The sequence below is a fragment of the Anopheles cruzii genome, chromosome X (assembly GCF_943734635.1).
Source record: "Anopheles cruzii chromosome X, idAnoCruzAS_RS32_06, whole genome shotgun sequence".
Lineage (NCBI taxonomy): Eukaryota > Metazoa > Arthropoda > Insecta > Diptera > Culicidae > Anopheles > Anopheles cruzii.
In genome coordinates this window covers 10,937,379-10,954,697 of record NC_069143.1, presented here as the reverse complement: position 1 = coordinate 10,954,697, position 17,319 = coordinate 10,937,379, and the positions used below count along the sequence as shown (strand labels likewise).

General features: G+C 46.5%; 4 protein-coding genes across 7 annotated transcripts; 2 read left to right on the top strand and 2 right to left on the bottom strand.

Annotated features, from left to right (window-relative positions):
• The first annotated feature begins 3,533 nt into the window (after positions 1-3,533).
• Positions 3,534-7,177, top strand: LOC128269251 (uncharacterized). Of its 2 annotated transcripts, none has more exons than XM_053006670.1 (3): positions 3,534-3,585; positions 6,144-6,548; positions 6,659-7,177. In XM_053006670.1, exons 2-3 carry the CDS (start codon positions 6,146-6,148, stop codon positions 6,772-6,774), a joined length of 519 nt encoding a protein of 172 aa, XP_052862630.1. In that variant the 5' UTR covers positions 3,534-3,585; positions 6,144-6,145; the 3' UTR covers positions 6,775-7,177. The 2 variants fall into 2 exon arrangements, with proteins under 2 accessions (XP_052862630.1, XP_052862622.1); XM_053006662.1 differs by having other exon boundaries at positions 3,538-3,684.
• A 1,191-nt stretch (positions 7,178-8,368) lies between these two features.
• On the bottom strand, positions 8,369-10,041 carry LOC128270893 (derlin-2). 3 transcript variants are annotated; one of them, XM_053008329.1, is made up of 7 exons: positions 9,827-10,041; positions 9,630-9,730; positions 9,398-9,543; positions 9,209-9,296; positions 8,966-9,088; positions 8,711-8,874; positions 8,369-8,629 (listed from the first exon to the last, which is right to left on the bottom strand). In XM_053008329.1, the coding sequence occupies exons 2-7, from the start codon at positions 9,720-9,722 to the stop codon at positions 8,536-8,538; spliced, it is 708 nt and encodes a 235-aa protein (XP_052864289.1). In that variant the 5' UTR covers positions 9,723-9,730; positions 9,827-10,041; the 3' UTR covers positions 8,369-8,535. The 3 variants fall into 3 exon arrangements, with proteins under 3 accessions (XP_052864289.1, XP_052864296.1, XP_052864281.1); XM_053008336.1 differs by having other exon boundaries at positions 9,630-9,790; positions 9,862-10,041; XM_053008321.1 differs by having other exon boundaries at positions 8,370-8,629; positions 9,862-10,040.
• A 1,283-nt stretch (positions 10,042-11,324) lies between these two features.
• On the bottom strand, positions 11,325-12,389 carry LOC128270871 (dnaJ homolog subfamily C member 25 homolog). The gene has a single exon (XM_053008300.1). The coding sequence runs from the start codon at positions 12,348-12,350 to the stop codon at positions 11,325-11,327; it is 1,026 nt and encodes a 341-aa protein (XP_052864260.1). The 5' UTR covers positions 12,351-12,389.
• A 1,319-nt stretch (positions 12,390-13,708) lies between these two features.
• Positions 13,709-17,101, top strand: LOC128270882 (caspase-like). The gene is made up of 3 exons (XM_053008311.1): positions 13,709-14,068; positions 14,234-14,493; positions 14,877-17,101. The coding sequence occupies exons 1-3, from the start codon at positions 13,965-13,967 to the stop codon at positions 15,425-15,427; spliced, it is 915 nt and encodes a 304-aa protein (XP_052864271.1). The 5' UTR covers positions 13,709-13,964; the 3' UTR covers positions 15,428-17,101.
• The last annotated feature ends 218 nt before the right edge of the window (positions 17,102-17,319 follow it).

Here is a 17,319-nt window from a genome sequence, read left to right as displayed (position 1 = left end):
GTCATCATTCGATGAAAAACGCTTTTCACGCCTGATTTTTTTTTTGGGTCTGAAAACAGATAGAAGTCGCTAGGGGCCAAATCTGGTGAATACGGTGAATACTCCAACAATTCGAACTTCAATTGATTGGTTTTTTACATTTTCAAAATGCTCTTGTGACACGGGTGCATTACTGCCCTGTTGAAAGAGAATGTTTTTCTTCTGCGGACCAGGTCTTTTTTCACGAATTTTCTCTTTCAGTTAGTCTAAAAAGTTACAACAACAATCGAAATTTATTGTTTTGCCCGTTTGCAAGTAATCCGCTAGCAAAATTTCATTCGCATCCCACAAAACTGACGCTTACACCCCTTTTGGGCGATTTCTGGACATGAACTCGTTTTGGGAGCCGACGAACCAGGTTCACACCACTATGTAGCCTCTTGTTTTGACTAAGGATCATCGTGATAGACCCAAGTTTCGTCCACAGTGATGATTCTTTGTGCATTGCACTTTATCCGTTCGAAAAAGCGTTTTTGTTCCATTTTTTTTGCGAATGCGGCATTTTGTAAACAGCTTTCAGAAAACCCAATACTTCACTCAAAATATTGGTTATACTGCTCAATGAGGCCTTGTACTAAATAAAAATTAAATCACTGCACGATACTTGTTTTTTCCATTGTAAAAAATACTGTGACATGTCGATACTAAATGGCTTGTGAGGAAAAATATAAGTGACCGATTGAAATGAAACTTCACACTCTTTCATATGAAAAGTGCAGCAATATAACGAAAAAAAAATTAGACTCGTATATGAAATAGACATTGAAAATTTAGAAATTTACTACAAAAATTAGAATTAGATGAGCAGCCCAGGATATACCATTAAGGCAAACGCTCCGCTATGGCAATTAGTTGCACCGTTTTAGTGTTGCAATGTGAAGCTCTCATCGAACAACAGTGACCAACTACTAACACTACACCGTGGAGTAACTAATCAACGAGGTTGCCAGCATTAACTGAAGTGGATTTGCATACATTGCAAGATACACAAATCCTCAGAAATTCGAGTTCCTTAATGTTTCCGACATCAACCGCAATAGCACCACAAGCACCGCCGCCAGTTGAACAAGACGACAGGGATCCTTGCACCGGTTCTGTGCACCGGTAACGACTTAAAGACTTAAAGCTGTAGCCAACACACACCACAGCCAGAGCAACGCCTGTTGCACACAGGCCATGCCCACCACCCGCCGTCCAGTTTTGGAGGCATTTTGTCACCGTATTTGGCCATTGAAGCCGCAGGAGAGATGTGCCGCCCAGCCCCCAGGAACAGCACCGTTTTGAAAAATATAACCTCAAAATGACGCATCAAAGATATATAGCTGGGCCCACACTCGTGCCCTTCCGGTACACTCGTCCCGTAGCCGAGGCCGAAGGAAATTACGAATGAAAAATGCTTCCGCCTCCGGCGACCGTACAAGACACGCCGGAGCCGGAGCCGAGAGCCGGAATAGATGAAGATAATTTATACTTGCCCTTTGCCGGCTAGTGGTCAATTACGGGTGACCGTTATGAGGTCGGGGGTGCGACGTCAGGTGCGATGTATGCCGAAGAGCGTCCACCATCGCACCACCAGGTTGTCGACAGGCGCAGCTGGACGCTCGAGCCCTCGAGCTACACAGCGGGGTCCTGCGAAAAAGGAAACCGCACCGTACCGCACCGCTCTAGAGCTGCGCTGCTGACACTGCTGGCGGGACGGATGCTGGCTGGCGAGCGAACAGGATCAGTGACCGCGTGAGATCTTGCCCCGCGTGGCCGTAGAAGCAATCCATCCGGGGAAACCATCACAGTCAAAGATCTTAATCGTACTCGTACACTCATTACACGGCGCAGCGTGAGTCCCCTTCTGCCCCCTTGAGAGAGTCCCAAGAGGTGGGGGGGGGGGGGGAGGGGAGCTCACCGCTCGGGGCTATGGCTAAACCAAAACCTGTGCCACTAATGAGCAGGCTGCTGGAGTGAGAGCGAGTAAGAGAGAGAGAGAGAGAGAGCTAGACAAATTGTCAGCCTACAAATCAACGACCGTCTAGTGGACCGTCTACTAGACCGCGGCCGGCAAGGACATGTGGCGAAACGCTGAGCGTACACGACTTCCAGATTACCGGGCACTTGCACCTAAAAGCCGCCCTGGGACCCTGGGACCCTGGGACAAGGAAACCACATTCGACACATTCTTTGCCGCGCTGGCGGGAGACGTCACGTTGAAGCGGCTCAAGAAATGTGTCCTTCCCGGCAGTGTCGAGCAGCGCGTGTGTGCACTGAAGTGAAGTGAACGGAGGTCCCCGGGTCCGGGGATGTTTGTCTTCGTCCAAAAATATTCACCATTTCGGCGAACGGCATCGGGGCCGGCTCGTCACACCTAGCTGGCACTCGTCAGACACCGTTACGCCTTCCGCCGAGTGGAATTGTGAAAAATAAGGGGGTAGCACCTGAGCCTGGCAACGCGCCGGACCACCCGTCTTCGGTGAGGCAACTACCAACCCTTTTCTTAACCACACTGAACCTTCTTGTTGAGCGCGATTTCGCAAACCATAGGCAAAGCATAAAAAACAGGCGCGCCCATGCGGAATGATCTAGGCGGTCGAATTTCGGATTGGCGGCCGCCCCACAGCCGCCTCTCGGTTCGTTTCGGCTGTTGCCATATCAACATGGGGATCGTTACGCGACGCATCCAATCAATCAATCTGCACGCACATTCACAAGGCATCCAGATTTACTTTACCCACTTCGAAGCAATCGTCTCTTCCGAGGCCACAATCCCTGCGGTAGGGTTATCAATTTAAACACACTTTTTTTTTGTTTGTTTTCGATCCCTAACTATTCGTTCTAATAGACTCGTAACATGCACACATCCTCCAAGTGGTCACAAAAGATCTGGCTGCTCGTCCGACAAAAAAAAGTCCATCAAACCACACGAACGCCCTTTTGGGGGCGTAGTCCGTAGTTTCCGTTACTTCCACAGCCCAATAATGCTCAAGATGGCTACTATAAAGAAGGAAGCATAGTAATTAGTAGAGCAAAAGGAACGGATAGCATATGGTCAAAGCTCAGACCACTCATTAGTTCTTCTTCTACCAAACCAAACGCTCCGGCAAACCGACTTCAATTGGCTCCGCTCCGATTTCCGCTCCGACACAGTCTAATTTCCGCATTCCATTCTTTTCCGATCTTCTGCTCTAGCAACTGAAGATCGCCTGGTCCTGTGATGATCCTGACCAACTCGAAATGGACCGTTCAGGTGAACCCCGGATCGACCGGACCTGTGCCACTTTCCGCACACACGAGGACGCGATGGATGGCAGAGAGTGGCGCGGACAGGAAGTGACAGGGTGGGCAAAACGGTCGAACGAAAGCAGCAACCGTTCCGTCCCGACCCCAAAGTGCCACCCGGGCCGGGCTCGGAAATCTCGTGCGCAGGAACGGCCCGCGTCCTTCCTGCCCGGCGGTGCGTGTATAAAAGCCCGGCGATGGTTGGCCAGCGGTGCCAGTCCTGCAGAGTGAACCGCTCGTGCAGCAGTACCCAATTAGTGGTGGTCGAGCCCAAAATAGGTACGTTGGCATAGGTACGGGATAGCGGATAGTTTTCGAGTGCACTTCTCCCGAACCAAACCCCCCCCACGACGGAGGACCGGAAGCGGATGCTGGCAAGTACGTGTCACGTTAGCCGTGTGTGTGTGTGCCCTGCGTGTGGTTTTAACGACATCAACCGTCCACCCCATCACCATCCTTTCTTACGCTCCTTCTCTCTGTGTGTGTGATAAACCGGAAGGAAGTGTCTTTGGGGGGGGGTTCGCGTTTAACCGAGATCGTGACCTAGCTTACGGGCAAGTGGTACTTCGTTTGGTGGAAGCTGGCCGATTCACTGTGCCTATACTAATCGCCGCGCGCGCTGTAAGGCAAACATTTCAAACAACGTTAAATCCTGGAGCGTCCCCTGCTGTGTGTCTGGCAAGCGCCCATTGTGTTTATGGCAGAGGCACAGCGGATTCGAAGTGTGCCGTGTGCCACGCCACGTGGACGGGCAGACAGATTGAAGATTAATGATGCAGCTGCCGTGGAGTAGTAATCTTCGTACTGGGTAGACGCTCGCTCGCTGCGACACCGATAGCAGGCCACAAACTCCGATCCATCACCTGGATGTGCCGAGATAATGAGGAGAAATTTATGCGTCCATCGAGCTTGACACACACACACACACCGCCCGGGCCCGGGTCGCCTGCTTCAATCAATTGGCGGCGCATTTTACGCGGTGCATCGCTGGAGCTGGAGTGTGCATCGCCGGATACTGCTTCGGTTCCGAGGCGCTCTCTGTGGGGCCGGATTTTCCCAACAGACGTTCGGGCACTACTTTTTTCCTGCTTCGAATCCAATTTCCAATCAGTCCCAGCCCCAGGTGGGTGGGTCACTTTAGTTCAAGTCCCGACGCATTTGCTGACACACAGGATCGTTAGCGTTATCCTTGGGGCACGATTTGGCTACACCACACCTGCGGGCAAACAGGATGAAGACAGGATATTTGGGCAGCATAGCTGACTGAAAAACGAAACGAAACGAAATCATGAAACGATTTTTAATTCGAGGTGCGACGTCCGAGGGGAAAGCGGGCATGGAGACTCGTAACACTGGCGCTCGTTTAATCGCATTAATTTTGGGGCGCACAGAGTTCGAGACTAACGCGCGATCACGCAAAGGCGCCCCCTTTTCCTCCCCGGTCCGGGCCGGGCTCTAGCCTAATTTGAGTTTGGGTTCGCCTATGGCTGGACGCATCGCAGTTAAGGATAATCCAAGGATAATCCAATCTCCGCTCTACAGGTAGTCGGACGGAATTTGAAAGTTCGAAGACTTTTTTCCCCCACCACCTAAACTAAGATACATGATGATGATAGAATGATAAACGGGGCGATAAAATGGGCGTTAATTAGCGGACTAGTGGAACGCTCGCTCGTAGCGTTCGGCACTAAAAGGCCCGTCGTCATCGTCGTCGTCGTCGTCGTCGTCGTCGAACGCGCAACGCAATGTCCGTCCGTCCGCCCGGCTGATGTTGAGTGTTTGAATAGCGCAGAAATTGGTGATGTATATACATTTCCCCCACTAGCGTACAACACCACCTACTAGAGAGCAATGAGTCGGATATTGAGCCGCTTCGCCGGAGTGTTATTTGCACAATAAACAACAATCGCCGCCCGGTCGAGCTGATGTGGGCGGGTGACGCGGGTCCTCCACAAATGCCACTCTCCTCCCCCCGGACCGGGATGACCGAAAAATTCATCTCACAAGCACTGAGCAAACAGTATGCGGTGTCGTAATTGTTGCCCTCTTGACGGGCACAGGAGAGCGAACGTAGAGCACGCAGCACACGGAGCAGTGAAAGGGCCCGTGTTGCCGAAGAGAACTGCAACTACTGTGTAATTAGTGTGCTAAAGCACACAACCCTTCGGGTTCCATACCAAGTCTCACGCCGGAATCAGGTTAACCTAGGAATTAGGAACTTCCCGTTTCTACTATGCCGGCGATCCGGAGATACCAGGACCGAACCGTTGGTTGTTCGTCGTTTTTTGTCTTAAAACTCGGTCCATCCAGAAGACGACACCGAATGACCGGACTGGACGACTGGACTGGAGGTGAAGCAGATCGACCACCGGGGCCTCATAGTGGGCACGTCAACACTGGGCCGCGCCGCGATTCGGTCACAGGCAATTAGAAAGAAGTCACGCGTGCATGACTGAGACGCTACGTGAAGCACGTCATTTGCGAGAAACGTGCGCGTCTACTAATTGGTGCGCTTTGGCGCGCGTTTCTAAGGATCACGGCTGATTACTGGGAGCTGTTTGAAGCGGTTTGTAACAGAAACAATTGAGCGGTAGTGGATTGGCGCGAAGCAACGAGATCCATTCTAGGGTCCCCTTCATTCTTTCATCCTTCATTTCCTTCATTCCCAGCCGGTTGGTTGCGACAAAATACAAGCCACAATATGTAACTGAAAGAAACATTTTCTGTGTGAAATAAAGTATACACTCGCGGGAAAAATACTTCTTATCAGTCTATCAGTGCACAATAGGCATCACAATGTTCACCTACCTACCTACTCGCCCACTTTACTTCCCCAGCCATGAAGCTGTACCGCTGTGCGTTTGTGGTGACCGTGACACTGATGGTGTCAGTCCTACACGCTCACTGCTGGAGCTCCGAGGAACGGATCTTTGCCAACATGGCCCATCTGATGGAACGGGCCAAGCCGCCGGGTGCCAGGTCTATCGGTTTCTTCCTCAACGGATACGGCACCCCACAGGATGACACCGTCCTGCAGGAGCGCGATGACGATGACGATGGAGCGCCGCCGCGTCTGCTGCCATCCGTGGACTATGAGTCGGAAGCGGAGAACATAGTGCAAAGCCAGGAACCCGCCGCACCGTTGGCTAATGAGGTTAAGCGCAGCTGGAACAAAATCAACGCGGCGTGGGGCAAGCGGATGAACGGCCACGGGCGTAGCGCCGGATGGACCAAACTTGGTGGTGGGTTTCTGATGATGTTTCTGAAGCTCAGGATGCATCATACGACGTGTGGCGCGTTTTGCTTACAGTGTTCTTACAGACGTTTGTTGCATTTTTTTTCCCCTCCTCAGGATCCTGGGGCAAGCGAGAACCCGGATGGAACAACCTGAAAGGCTTGTGGGGAAAGCGGGCCGACAAGCTGGCCTCGGCTTGGGGCAAGCGACAGGAAGTAAGCCAAGTTTTCTAATCAACTAACCCACAATTTCGCCTCCGTGTTATGTGTGTACGCAAACTACTACTGCTTCTCATGAATGGTAATCAATTCTTTCAAGATGCAACCACACACAATTAAAAAACTGCACGCTATTGCAATACTGCTGTTCGGAAGCGGCACCATAACGCTTCAGTCTGCGGTACGGCGAGAGATTGAATAAAGTCCGCATTAATGTCCATAGTCCAGCAACACGATAGGAAGAGCAGTTGTCGATTCTTGATCTCGTTACCGTTTTTATGACACTTACTTGTCGCACCATACAAAGTCTGAAGCCGGCCGCACTTAAAGCTGTCCAAAAAAAAACGAGAGCGCGTTTCAAAGGCGGCCCGCATGACGAGCGGCGAACGGTTGATGATATTACACTATATGCGAACTATCAATAAACGTAAAGCCGTTATGTTCAAAACTTAGTGTTAATTGTGACAACATGAAGTGAATAAAAATTTGAAAACATCAAACATAGTACTTGGTTTATCAGGCCACAACGTACACCTACAAGAGACCAGACACTTTTTTGGTCACATGGACACCAGGTCAAGGACTCAACTACCAATACTACGCCATACTACAACTTGCTGTTCGGCTTCACAAAGTTGCCCCTCTTTCCGTTAGTCCTTGGTCCCTTTGTTAACCTTGACCTTGGATTAGTCCCGGACACAAGGACGGAAGAGAAAGGGTCACGTATGTGGCACAAATTGAAGAAAAGAAGTTAATGAGTAGAGATGTAAATCGAACGTTTTGTTTTCATTTCAAGATCTTGCAACAAACCATTGAAATGTTCGATGATGAACGTGGCCGATCCTTTTGTGTTAGTTTGTCACTTGCTTTACTTTCGCTTGTTTAATGTCTCTCGTGCGCTGGTTGCAACATACTAAGAGATTGCTCTCTTAGCATATCGACAACCACCACTCCCATCTGTGGCCAATGTGTTTAATGATCTTAATCCGAATCGATCTTAACTTATTTGAGACCAACTTCTGTGGTGGCATACGTGACCCTTTCTGCTTGCCTCAGCATAATCGCTCTCAATATTCGCCCGGGTGGCGTATTCCCGTTTATACTGAGCCCAATGTTTATATCAACTTCAGCTTTGCGCGCCTCACTCAGAAGACGCAGTTCGGGTGGTCCCAATGGGAGATTCCGTTCCCAGTGTGTATACAAACACGCTATTTTCTCAGAGCAGCGTTCGCGTTGATACATCTCAAAGGGTCTGCCTCCGCCACAGATACACAATCAATCGTTCGGACTGTTGGAGGGAGGATTTTTAATCTGAAACTCTGATACAAACAATGGAAATCTTGTACCAGTATTGAGCCATTTATCGCTCGGTTGCATCTCAACCGGTTTTCGCACACTTACCTGTTGTACTACTTAGTTTGAAGGCTAACTCGCTAAAGGCGATTGATAAACTGTCGTTATGCCAAAGTCTGTTTGGCATAACAACAATCAAGCATTTAATGCTTTTTTAAATGTTTAACACATAGCGATGACGAAGGTTCGAGCTCTGAGGTTAAATTTTATATCTTGCTCTATTTTACGGGGTTTGCCTTGTGCCTAAAGTAACTTTTGAAAATCCTTCACCATACCTACACATTGAAAAAAGCACCGTACCGCAAGGCGTTCGACTACATAGTCGAGTTTGATGAATTTCCAATACGAGAAAGTGTGCGTTTGTCAATTTCATATGAACTTACATTTATTGAATCGGTTCGAATTTTACCATCTGGTTTACCATCAGTTGTTCCGCCTCCAATTGAAGCCTCCCGGTTGGTTTTCTGGTAACGGTACGTAGTTGGGATCGTCTGGCACTTCGTCGAATAGCAGCTTGCTAGGGAAGTAAATAAGGGGTGAACATAAAGCACCAACGCATAAAAACTGATCAAGCGAACAAAAACTTCGGGGTACGTACAGAATCCTTGGAGTCTTAAGAAGTTTCATGCCACCTGCTTGGTTGGGGAACACATCCTCGAGAAAGTAATACATGTGGCCCACGACAATACCAATTAGATCGACCCAGATGGTATTTCCTATTAGCACTGAAAATCCCAGCAGGACCCACGGTAGGTAAGGTGCCTGGGCGAGTAGAAAGTTCAGATGATCACACATTATTCAAACGCAAATTTAATCGGGGCTCGTAACAAGCGACTCTTGGAAAGGCTGGTACCTGGAAATTTAACACGCCGAAAAAGTTCATCCTCACGAATGGATTTCGCCTGGACCACACGTAGACAAGCATGATGGTAAAGGCCTGCCCTAGGAAAAGTAAATTGACAAACAGTGCAAGAATCTTTCCAGGGCCAGAGTTAAGGAAACTAAGCACTCCAAAGAACGCGAAAAGAAAGTAGCCGGACTGCTGTGCAACTATTCATTGCATCATTAGGTGGCCAAATTTTCTATAAAAGGATACAACCAGTACGGTGCCGCCGAAAAGAAACATCATCACAAAATCCGCACTTTTGCCACGAAATGAATTTTCCTCCAACATACGGCAGTACCTGCAAATGATTGAAATAAAACATTATTGCGACGTGCTTACTACTCTACTAGAGAATCTGTACGCTACTCTCGCTGGTGCGCGCAATTGACCAAAACTTACCGGAATGTGAAAATCATGTTAAACAGAAAGTTAAAGCCGAAAGTACCGAAAAATAGAAATGTTGTGCAGATCCGCCAAAGTTGATAGTGTTCGAAGATGAGTTTTGGATTAAAGTACAGCTGGAACGGTGTGACAATGTCGAGGTGCTGCAAAGGTTTAGCGGGAACATCGCAACAAATAAGCAATCGTGCCAAACTAGACGGTACTACCCCGGGTGACATTAAATACGTACCACAGACAGTGTTGTGATAATGCACGCCGTTGAATACACCCTCGTTACAATCGGTATCTCCAGATACTCTTGGCGAATCGTTTGGTATGCCATCGTTCATTCTGCAGCACGGTGGTTGATCGAGGTGAATTTAATGAAATGTAATATACGCCATGAATACGCTGGAAGGCGATGCACAATTTCTCGGCAAAACGTACGATTACGCATCGGATGGCGTAGCCATTAAAAATACCTGTATGCCGCCGTAACCTCGCAAGTGTGGAAGAGCGTGTTACCGATGATAAAGGTTAGACGAGTGTTACTGGCGATTTCAGTACCAAAAACGGTGCTAGTTTGTTACCGCAAACATTTTCTGTCGTGTACCAATCAAATGGGCCGGTTTGAGCACTTCACGTCGTGCGATGACGTACCTGATTTTCAGTCCCCTATCTTGCCAACAGTCACAGTGTGTTTTGACTTTTGCCTAGCGACCCTCGCCACGAAACACCCCGAGCGTTTTTCTGTTTTCGGTACTAAACGCTTCCATTCACTATATTTGCATGTCCGAAACGTGAGCAGAAACGAAATACAAAGGCTTGAAAAACTTTGGCATTAATAATGCTTGATTTGGCTGTACAATACCAAATGCTGCTAGCCGAAGAATTGTTATCGTTCAATTTTGTTGTGCATGAGCAGACATATCAAACGTAGCTAATAAATATTTTTGATTAGATACAAATTGAAGTAATCTCTAAGTAGTAAATACATTTTTGAAACACGTGGCACGTGGCTTTCCGCGCTTCCGCCTCTGAAGGTTGTGCTGTTTTCTATGATACGCACTTGACGTTTAAAGAAAATAATCATTTTGTCAATCAATGATCTCGAGAACGCAATTGTTTTAACCGGCTAACACGTAAATTCATATGCTGGCTAAAAGGTGCTCGTACAAGACAAGGGGTCAGCACCAAAAGGGCCATCGCATTCCATACCGATTTGAAGTTATGCCAAATGTTTCAAAACAGTCACCAATGAGCCATATGCAACTGCACGCAAAGTACAACACGAAAATCCGTGAAAACTTTCTCTCGGTTTCCGATTACTTTCTTTCGGTTTTTTACTAACGGAAAATGAAATTTCGTTAATGGGGTATGCGCCAAGGGACCTAGCTTGTCTCCTTTTCGACATCAGGCTCGAGTGGACGATACGGGATTCTCGAGTGCAGACCTCAAGGACCATATGCTACATGTTCAGCCCGATCCTTGCCCGAAACATTAAAGGTCGAAGAAAGGATGTAGCTCAGGCTTACATAGGAATTGAGCATGCTGTGGACAATATGTGGACGGGGACGTGGTGGCCCCGCACAAGATGGTGTGACTGCAAGAAAGGTCGCTTTAACTAGCTAGCGAACAAAGGCGTTCGACAGCGGGCGGTGGAGGGAATCTCTGTTACAGGCCAAGACCGCCCGTCGGTTGTACTTGCCGGATAAAGAAGACGTAAACTTGATACAAAGTATTAGGAAAGTTACCATTATACATGAAAATTGTACTTCGAACCACTACCGTTAAGCTAATAAATTTTGTAACCAACTGAACAGATTTCAAGCTTCATGGTCGCTTCGTGAATCCGGATAACGCTACACTGCACGAAGAATGGAGGCAACGAATGACGAGCGCGGTACTGGAAATAAGTTAATAAAAGAAAATCTTTTCAGTGCGTTTATTCTTCAAATGTAAGGCGCCCGGGGCCGTGATTTTTCATGTATCTACGGAAAGCCTTGTAGCGGGGATTGTCAGCCATTTGTTTCTTTTTCTCGTTCTCCTGCTCGATTTTCCATCTATCGAAGTTCGATTTGACCCACAGTTCTTGCCGTAAGAACTGCTCAACTGTGTCCAACTCGATCGCATCAAACTGTACAGCGGTTAGCTTCATGTTTCTTCGCACCAGGTACAGTTGCTCGTCGCGGCCATAAGGTTGCTTGCAAACGTTGAACTTCCAAATCCAACGCGCCACCCACCACAGGTAGCGCCCAACGGTGTAGGGCAGAAGAAACAGTTGAATCCACAGGATGTCGGTTATTTCCGGCTTCGCGTACGCTCCCTGAATGTCCATGTTGTTTTCTATCACCTCGCGAATCCGTCTGTCGTGTTCTTTCTTCATTTCCGCCTTCGAAGCTTTGGCGCGCTGCTTACTAGCATTACTGGACAATCCGTTGCCGTCGCTCTGGGTTTGATTGATTATTTCCTGCGCTTTGTTGCGATACTTCGGCAAAGACATGAAGTATTTGATTGCTGTGTCGTAGCGCTGCCACCGCGAAACGTACTGGATGCAGGAGATGATGCTGATTGTAACGATGACCACTAACCGGACGTCGATCTTGGTCTTGCGTCGGTAGTAGCGGTAGAAATGTGCGTAGTAAGCCTGCGGATTGTCTAGCATGTAATTATAATCGGTGCGAGATTCCTCATCCTTCAACACTTCGTACGCCGTGGCAATCTTCTTGAACGATTCCTCGGCCACTTGCTTCTGCTCGGCTCCATGGTGCAAATCCGGGTGAAACTTTCGGGCAAGTTGTCTGTAGCTCTTCGCAATCTCGTGCTTGGTACTTTCTCGGTTAACGCCCAGCAACTCGTAGCAGTTGTCCGGACCACAGTAGAACTGGTCCAGGTAATGGCCGTTGCTGGCGGTGGCCAAGAATCCCAGGATGAGCACGACCAGCGAAGGAATCCATCCTGCCGTCGTCATCGTCGTGTGCTCCACAAACTAAACATTCCTCATCGACGTTCTCAACACAGGTTGGTTGGTTGTCATCGATGACAGCCTAGATTCGCCTAGTTTTTCGCCAGGTTTGCTCCTACAAGGTCAGATTGACACAAGGCAAATCGAGCAGGAGAGCTTTTACTGGCTTTTATTGCCCGTTTTTATGTGCGTTATCAAACTGCCTTTTATTGCCAGTTTGTTTTTTGCGTTACGTTGCTATCGATATTGAGAGCAACACAAGCAAGGTTGAAATAAAAAATGGCAATAATTGGTCAAATTAAACCAAACCAAAACCGATTTTAGACTAATCGAAATGTACAAAGTGACGAAAAATGCCAAATCGGCACAGTCATGTTTGGGCTCAAACTGTTTTAAATTGAATCTAGGTTGCCGATCAGATGGATTTTAAAATTTTGTTATTTCATGGGCATATTTCGAATGGTATGAAATTCACGTAAAGTCTTCTTGAAATAATGTTAGCAAAAGCAGTCCAGGAAGGTATAGGATGAAAAATCAAAGTGAGTGGATAGGCTAACATATAAAAATCCGCTGAAAATAATATCAATTTTTTCTAGATGGTTTCAAATGTGCATCAAGTGCGGTGTATGTTGAATGTTTCATCGTGTGTGCGTCCAACATTATAGCGCCAAGTTCGGTCATGTACCGTGCGATATGTGCGGGTGTGTGTGTGACAACACAAGTCGTAAACGTATCCTTAGGTCCAATCCGTCGGAAAAGGTCAACACTCTGTAGGTCTTCCTCTTTCTTTTTATGGACTTCTCTTCCGTCGTCTACCTCGCTCGATGCGGAGAGAACGCTGCATATGAGCATCCTTACCCGTCTAGTGGAGGGAAAAACCTATATCTTTGCCTTATTCCTCTTTCGTTTTTCCTTCTTTCGAAAAACGATGCCCAAAACAGATGGCCTGGTTTTCCACTTCGAAACACTTGAGATTTTTCTTATGTAAATGCCTGGCAAACGTAGAAACTTGTGCCGGGGCTAGGGTGAAAATTTGTGCCTAGGAAGAAGCGTAGAAACTTTTGCCTGATGCTGCCCTGGTTTGACGTTTTTTAAAATCAAAATCACGCTCATCGCTCTAAACTCTTATTTTGTAAACATACGTTTCGTACCAATACGGCGCACCAATGCACCACGGGGGGCGGGCGGGGTACAAAACATTGCAGCGAACCATGTATAGATGTAGTGGTTATATGGTATTTTAAAACAATGATGCCTTGCCTCGCTGGAGAGTACTGCGTGGATGGCAGCAAAAGAGGTAGAACATACCGTTTGGCCTAGCTGCGTTCTGTCTCTTTCACGCATTACAAATCCTTCGCTAGCAGGTATAGTGCCCTAGCCCGATTCAGTGAGCTGTCCGATTCAGTTTCTAATCGACGCTCCTGCCAATAGGGTACTTGCAATTGAATTCAGGTCTGCGACAAATAGCATTATCCAGTGTTGTCTGTTTCTATCCGCTCCATCCATTGCAACCCAACGTGCATTTTGATCAACCGAAACGGTGTTTTTCTGGTGATTGCTTCAGTATTTAGTATCTGGCAGCCAGAGGTATTAGCGTTGGCAGTGTAGTGCACCTTAGACATGAGTAGAATGGATGTTGTTGGGCTACGCAACGACATAAACAAAGAACTGGACGAACAGCTGGCCCGCGACGTCAATGATGCACTAGGATCCCGCAAGGGCTTGTAAGTACAGTTCACTAAGCGGATGGATGAAAGAGTAGAGCCTTTTCGGGCGCAAAATTTCCGTCAATCTACCAGTAGCCTTTTCCCCTAACGATCTGTTCACGACGCTTCATGGTTTTTTTTGTTGGCTTCATGGCTTTATGTCTGTTTTGGTTGGTTCTCTAGCAGCGACAAAACCTATGACCATCATATACGGGCTCGGATGCCCGTCGATCGCTATGCTTCTGACTACAACATGACCCATAAACGCCGTGGATTGGCGCTGATATTCAATCACGAAAATTTCGATGTGCCGCAGCTGAAACCACGTGCGGGTACGAACGTTGATTGTGAAAATTTAACCATCGCGCTCGAGGGACTTGACTTTGAGGTACACGTCTACAAGGACCTAAAGCTACGCGACTTGCAGAAGGAAATCGAGCGAGGTAAGTACAGTCGAAGGCCCGCACTTCCTCCCCGACAGTGTTTTCCAAGCAGTGCAGCTGCCGATGCAGCACCGAAGGTGAACCAGCCACATAGCAGTGGAAACAACAGTTCTAATATGCGGCGAACATATCCAAACAAAGACATGTTGCGCACGGAAATATGGCGTTCCTGTCTGTTACTACCATTGGCGGGTGGGGGGTTGGGGGCTTCCGAACAGCGGTAGAAATATGATAGCCTTCATTGCCTTTTACGTTACAACTCACGGGAGCACTAAAAATGGTAATTAATGTTCTTCCGTTTCTCTCCTCGACCAACCAACACACCTTCCGGCGCCACCGATCCACCATCCAACAACATCAACAACACCGTCGATCAACAAAAGTGTCCCTTATGGATCATAGTGATTGCGACTGCATACTAGTGACGATCCTTTCTCACGGCGAACTCGGTTACCTTTACGCAAAGGACTGCCAGTACAAGCTGGACGTTATCTGGTCGTTCTTCACGGCGAACCACTGCCCATCTTTGGCCGGGAAGCCGAAGCTGTTCTTTATACAAGCTTGCCAGGGTGATCAGCTTGATGGAGGAGTGATGCTGTCGCCGAAAGATCGCACCGAAACGGATAGTTCCTCGGCGATGACATTTAAGATACCGACGCACGCCGACTTCCTCATCGCCTACTCCACCATCCCGGGCTTCTACTCATGGCGTAACACACAGAAAGGTTCGTGGTTCATGCAGTCGCTGTGCCAGGAGCTGAATCAGCACGGTCGCAAGTACGACCTCCTGACGCTGCTTACGTTCGTAGCACAGCGTGTGGCGTACGACTTTGAATCCAACACACCCGACGTGCCCATGATGCATCAGCAGAAACAGATCCCTTGTGTAACCACCATGCTTACGCGTTTGTTGCGCTTTGGCGAGAAGAAGTAAAGCAGAGAAAACACAGCCAACGAACGCTGAAAACGAGGAAACAAAAAAGACATACAAAACCAAGTTCATACAATTTTCTTCTAATTTGTTTTTAAAAGTTTTTCAATAGCATCTTGAAATAGTATAGAGTGAGTGGTTGAATTCAAATTCGCACAACGCAAGAGATTGATGTAGTCCATTCCTTTGGTACGTAATTAGTCATTCTTGTCTACTGTTTTTACCCATTTAATTTTTTACATTAGCACGTAAAATAGCATTATAGCTATTAGTTTTAGCTTTATGTGTTTTGTTTTTCTAAGCTACTTAAAACAAAATTATGTTAAGCTACCAAAGTGCCCAGTGCAGGTCAGGCACGGATATCTGGAGGCGAACAAAGTTAAGATGCTTACACTATATTCACATCTAGTTAGAATGCATGATTTGCATGGGATGCATGGATTTTATTACTACTCATTTTAGTATCCAATTCAATGCTTAGAATAATTGCGTAGTTGAATACTTTTTTAAACATTGAATTGATTTAATTTGTCATGTGGAAATACTGACTTCAGTAATTTCGTACAAGGACGTAAATTAGCATGCTCCATTAGTGTTAGGGATATATGATTTTCGAAAAAACGAAGCTATATTGAGCTGCCTAAGTGCCCAGTGCACGTGAAGCACGCATATCTGAATGCAAGCAGAGTAAAGAATCTAAAAGAATCTACACACAAGGTCTACAACAGAACGTAGAATTTACGATGCTATATTACGAATCGTTCAAAAATTAAATCCAGTACTTAGAACAAAAAAAGGAAAGGTTTAATAACTAATTAAATGCATTAGTTTCACTTCAACAATATTCCAGTTACAGAAATAGGCCATTATTTTTCTTCTGCGGCGGATAGATTCGATCTTTAAACCTTCCTACGTACACTGTTTTTTCCTGTTTTTAATGCAATTTAATGTCTCAGGGTTACTTCTAATGTCTATTCATGGCGACTACAATATTAATGTTCAAAAACATGAATCCATTGATTTGAAATTTCTCAATAGTTAAAAAAAAACGGCCAGAAAACGAAGCAATTACTAGTAACAAAATATAATATTTTCTTAAATAGATTTTCTGAAGAAATATATATAAAAAAACACAAGAAACCTCACAGGCGTTACTTGCTATAAACATTAAAAGACGATAAATATATCCAAAAAGGAAAATTTTAATAAAAAAAGATGCGAAAACCAAAATATGTTGAAAGATGTTCTGCTTTAATACCCTGTGATCGTGCAGATTGACTTCGTTGATAGAGCAGTCCGTAACGCTTCGATGTCACGCAGCTGGCCGTGAGTTCGATTCCTAATATTGGTGTGACACGAGGGTTGGCGCGGTCCTAACAACCTCGCAAAAAACATAATTTTGATTGTCTCTGGTGCAAGCTAAGACTGCTCAGCGGCTATTGACCGATAGGAAGAAGAATCTGTCAGATAACATAGCTCAAAAACCTGCAACTGAAGCATATACAAACGCAGTCTCGCCTATTTTTAAATTGCTAAAGGTAAGTGAAAAGAAAAATCCATGAACCAGGGGAGCAAACATTTTTAGTGGAACTGTAATCTTGGTGATTAATCACTATTCAACAACAGTCTACTATTATTAAAGCACGAAGCTACGGAAATCGGAAATCAATAAAAGTACCAACCAGACTGGTGTGAATGTCCTTGTTATTCCCAACCGCCAATTATAATTTCATATGAGATGTATTAAAACTAACTATAATATCTATATTAATATAAAATATTATTATCAAATCCTATTTGATTTATTTCAAGAGAAAAAGTTAGTACTATTTAACACATTTCTCAACTACTTACATGTAGAGGCAGCAGGAAAGAGTGCGGAATTTTTGTGAACT

Coding starts and splice junctions, on each gene's coding strand:
- LOC128269251 (XM_053006662.1), top strand. Junction 6,549..6,658: donor CGGATGGACCAAACTTGGTG/GTGGGTTTCTGA, acceptor TCCCCTCCTCAG/GATCCTGGGGCAAGCGAGAA.
- LOC128270893 (XM_053008329.1), bottom strand. CDS start 9,722: ATGGCATACCAAACGATTCGCCAAGAGTATCTGGAGATACCGATTGTA. Junction 9,544..9,629: donor TTATCACAACACTGTCTGTG/GTACGTATTTAA, acceptor AAACCTTTGCAG/CACCTCGACATTGTCACACC. Junction 9,089..9,208: donor TCGGCGGCACCGTACTGGTT/GTATCCTTTTAT, acceptor GGCCCTGGAAAG/ATTCTTGCACTGTTTGTCAA.
- LOC128270871 (XM_053008300.1), bottom strand. CDS start 12,350: ATGACGACGGCAGGATGGATTCCTTCGCTGGTCGTGCTCATCCTGGGA.
- LOC128270882 (XM_053008311.1), top strand. CDS start 13,965: ATGAGTAGAATGGATGTTGTTGGGCTACGCAACGACATAAACAAAGAA. Junction 14,069..14,233: donor CTAGGATCCCGCAAGGGCTT/GTAAGTACAGTT, acceptor TTGGTTCTCTAG/CAGCGACAAAACCTATGACC. Junction 14,494..14,876: donor GCAGAAGGAAATCGAGCGAG/GTAAGTACAGTC, acceptor GATCAACAAAAG/TGTCCCTTATGGATCATAGT.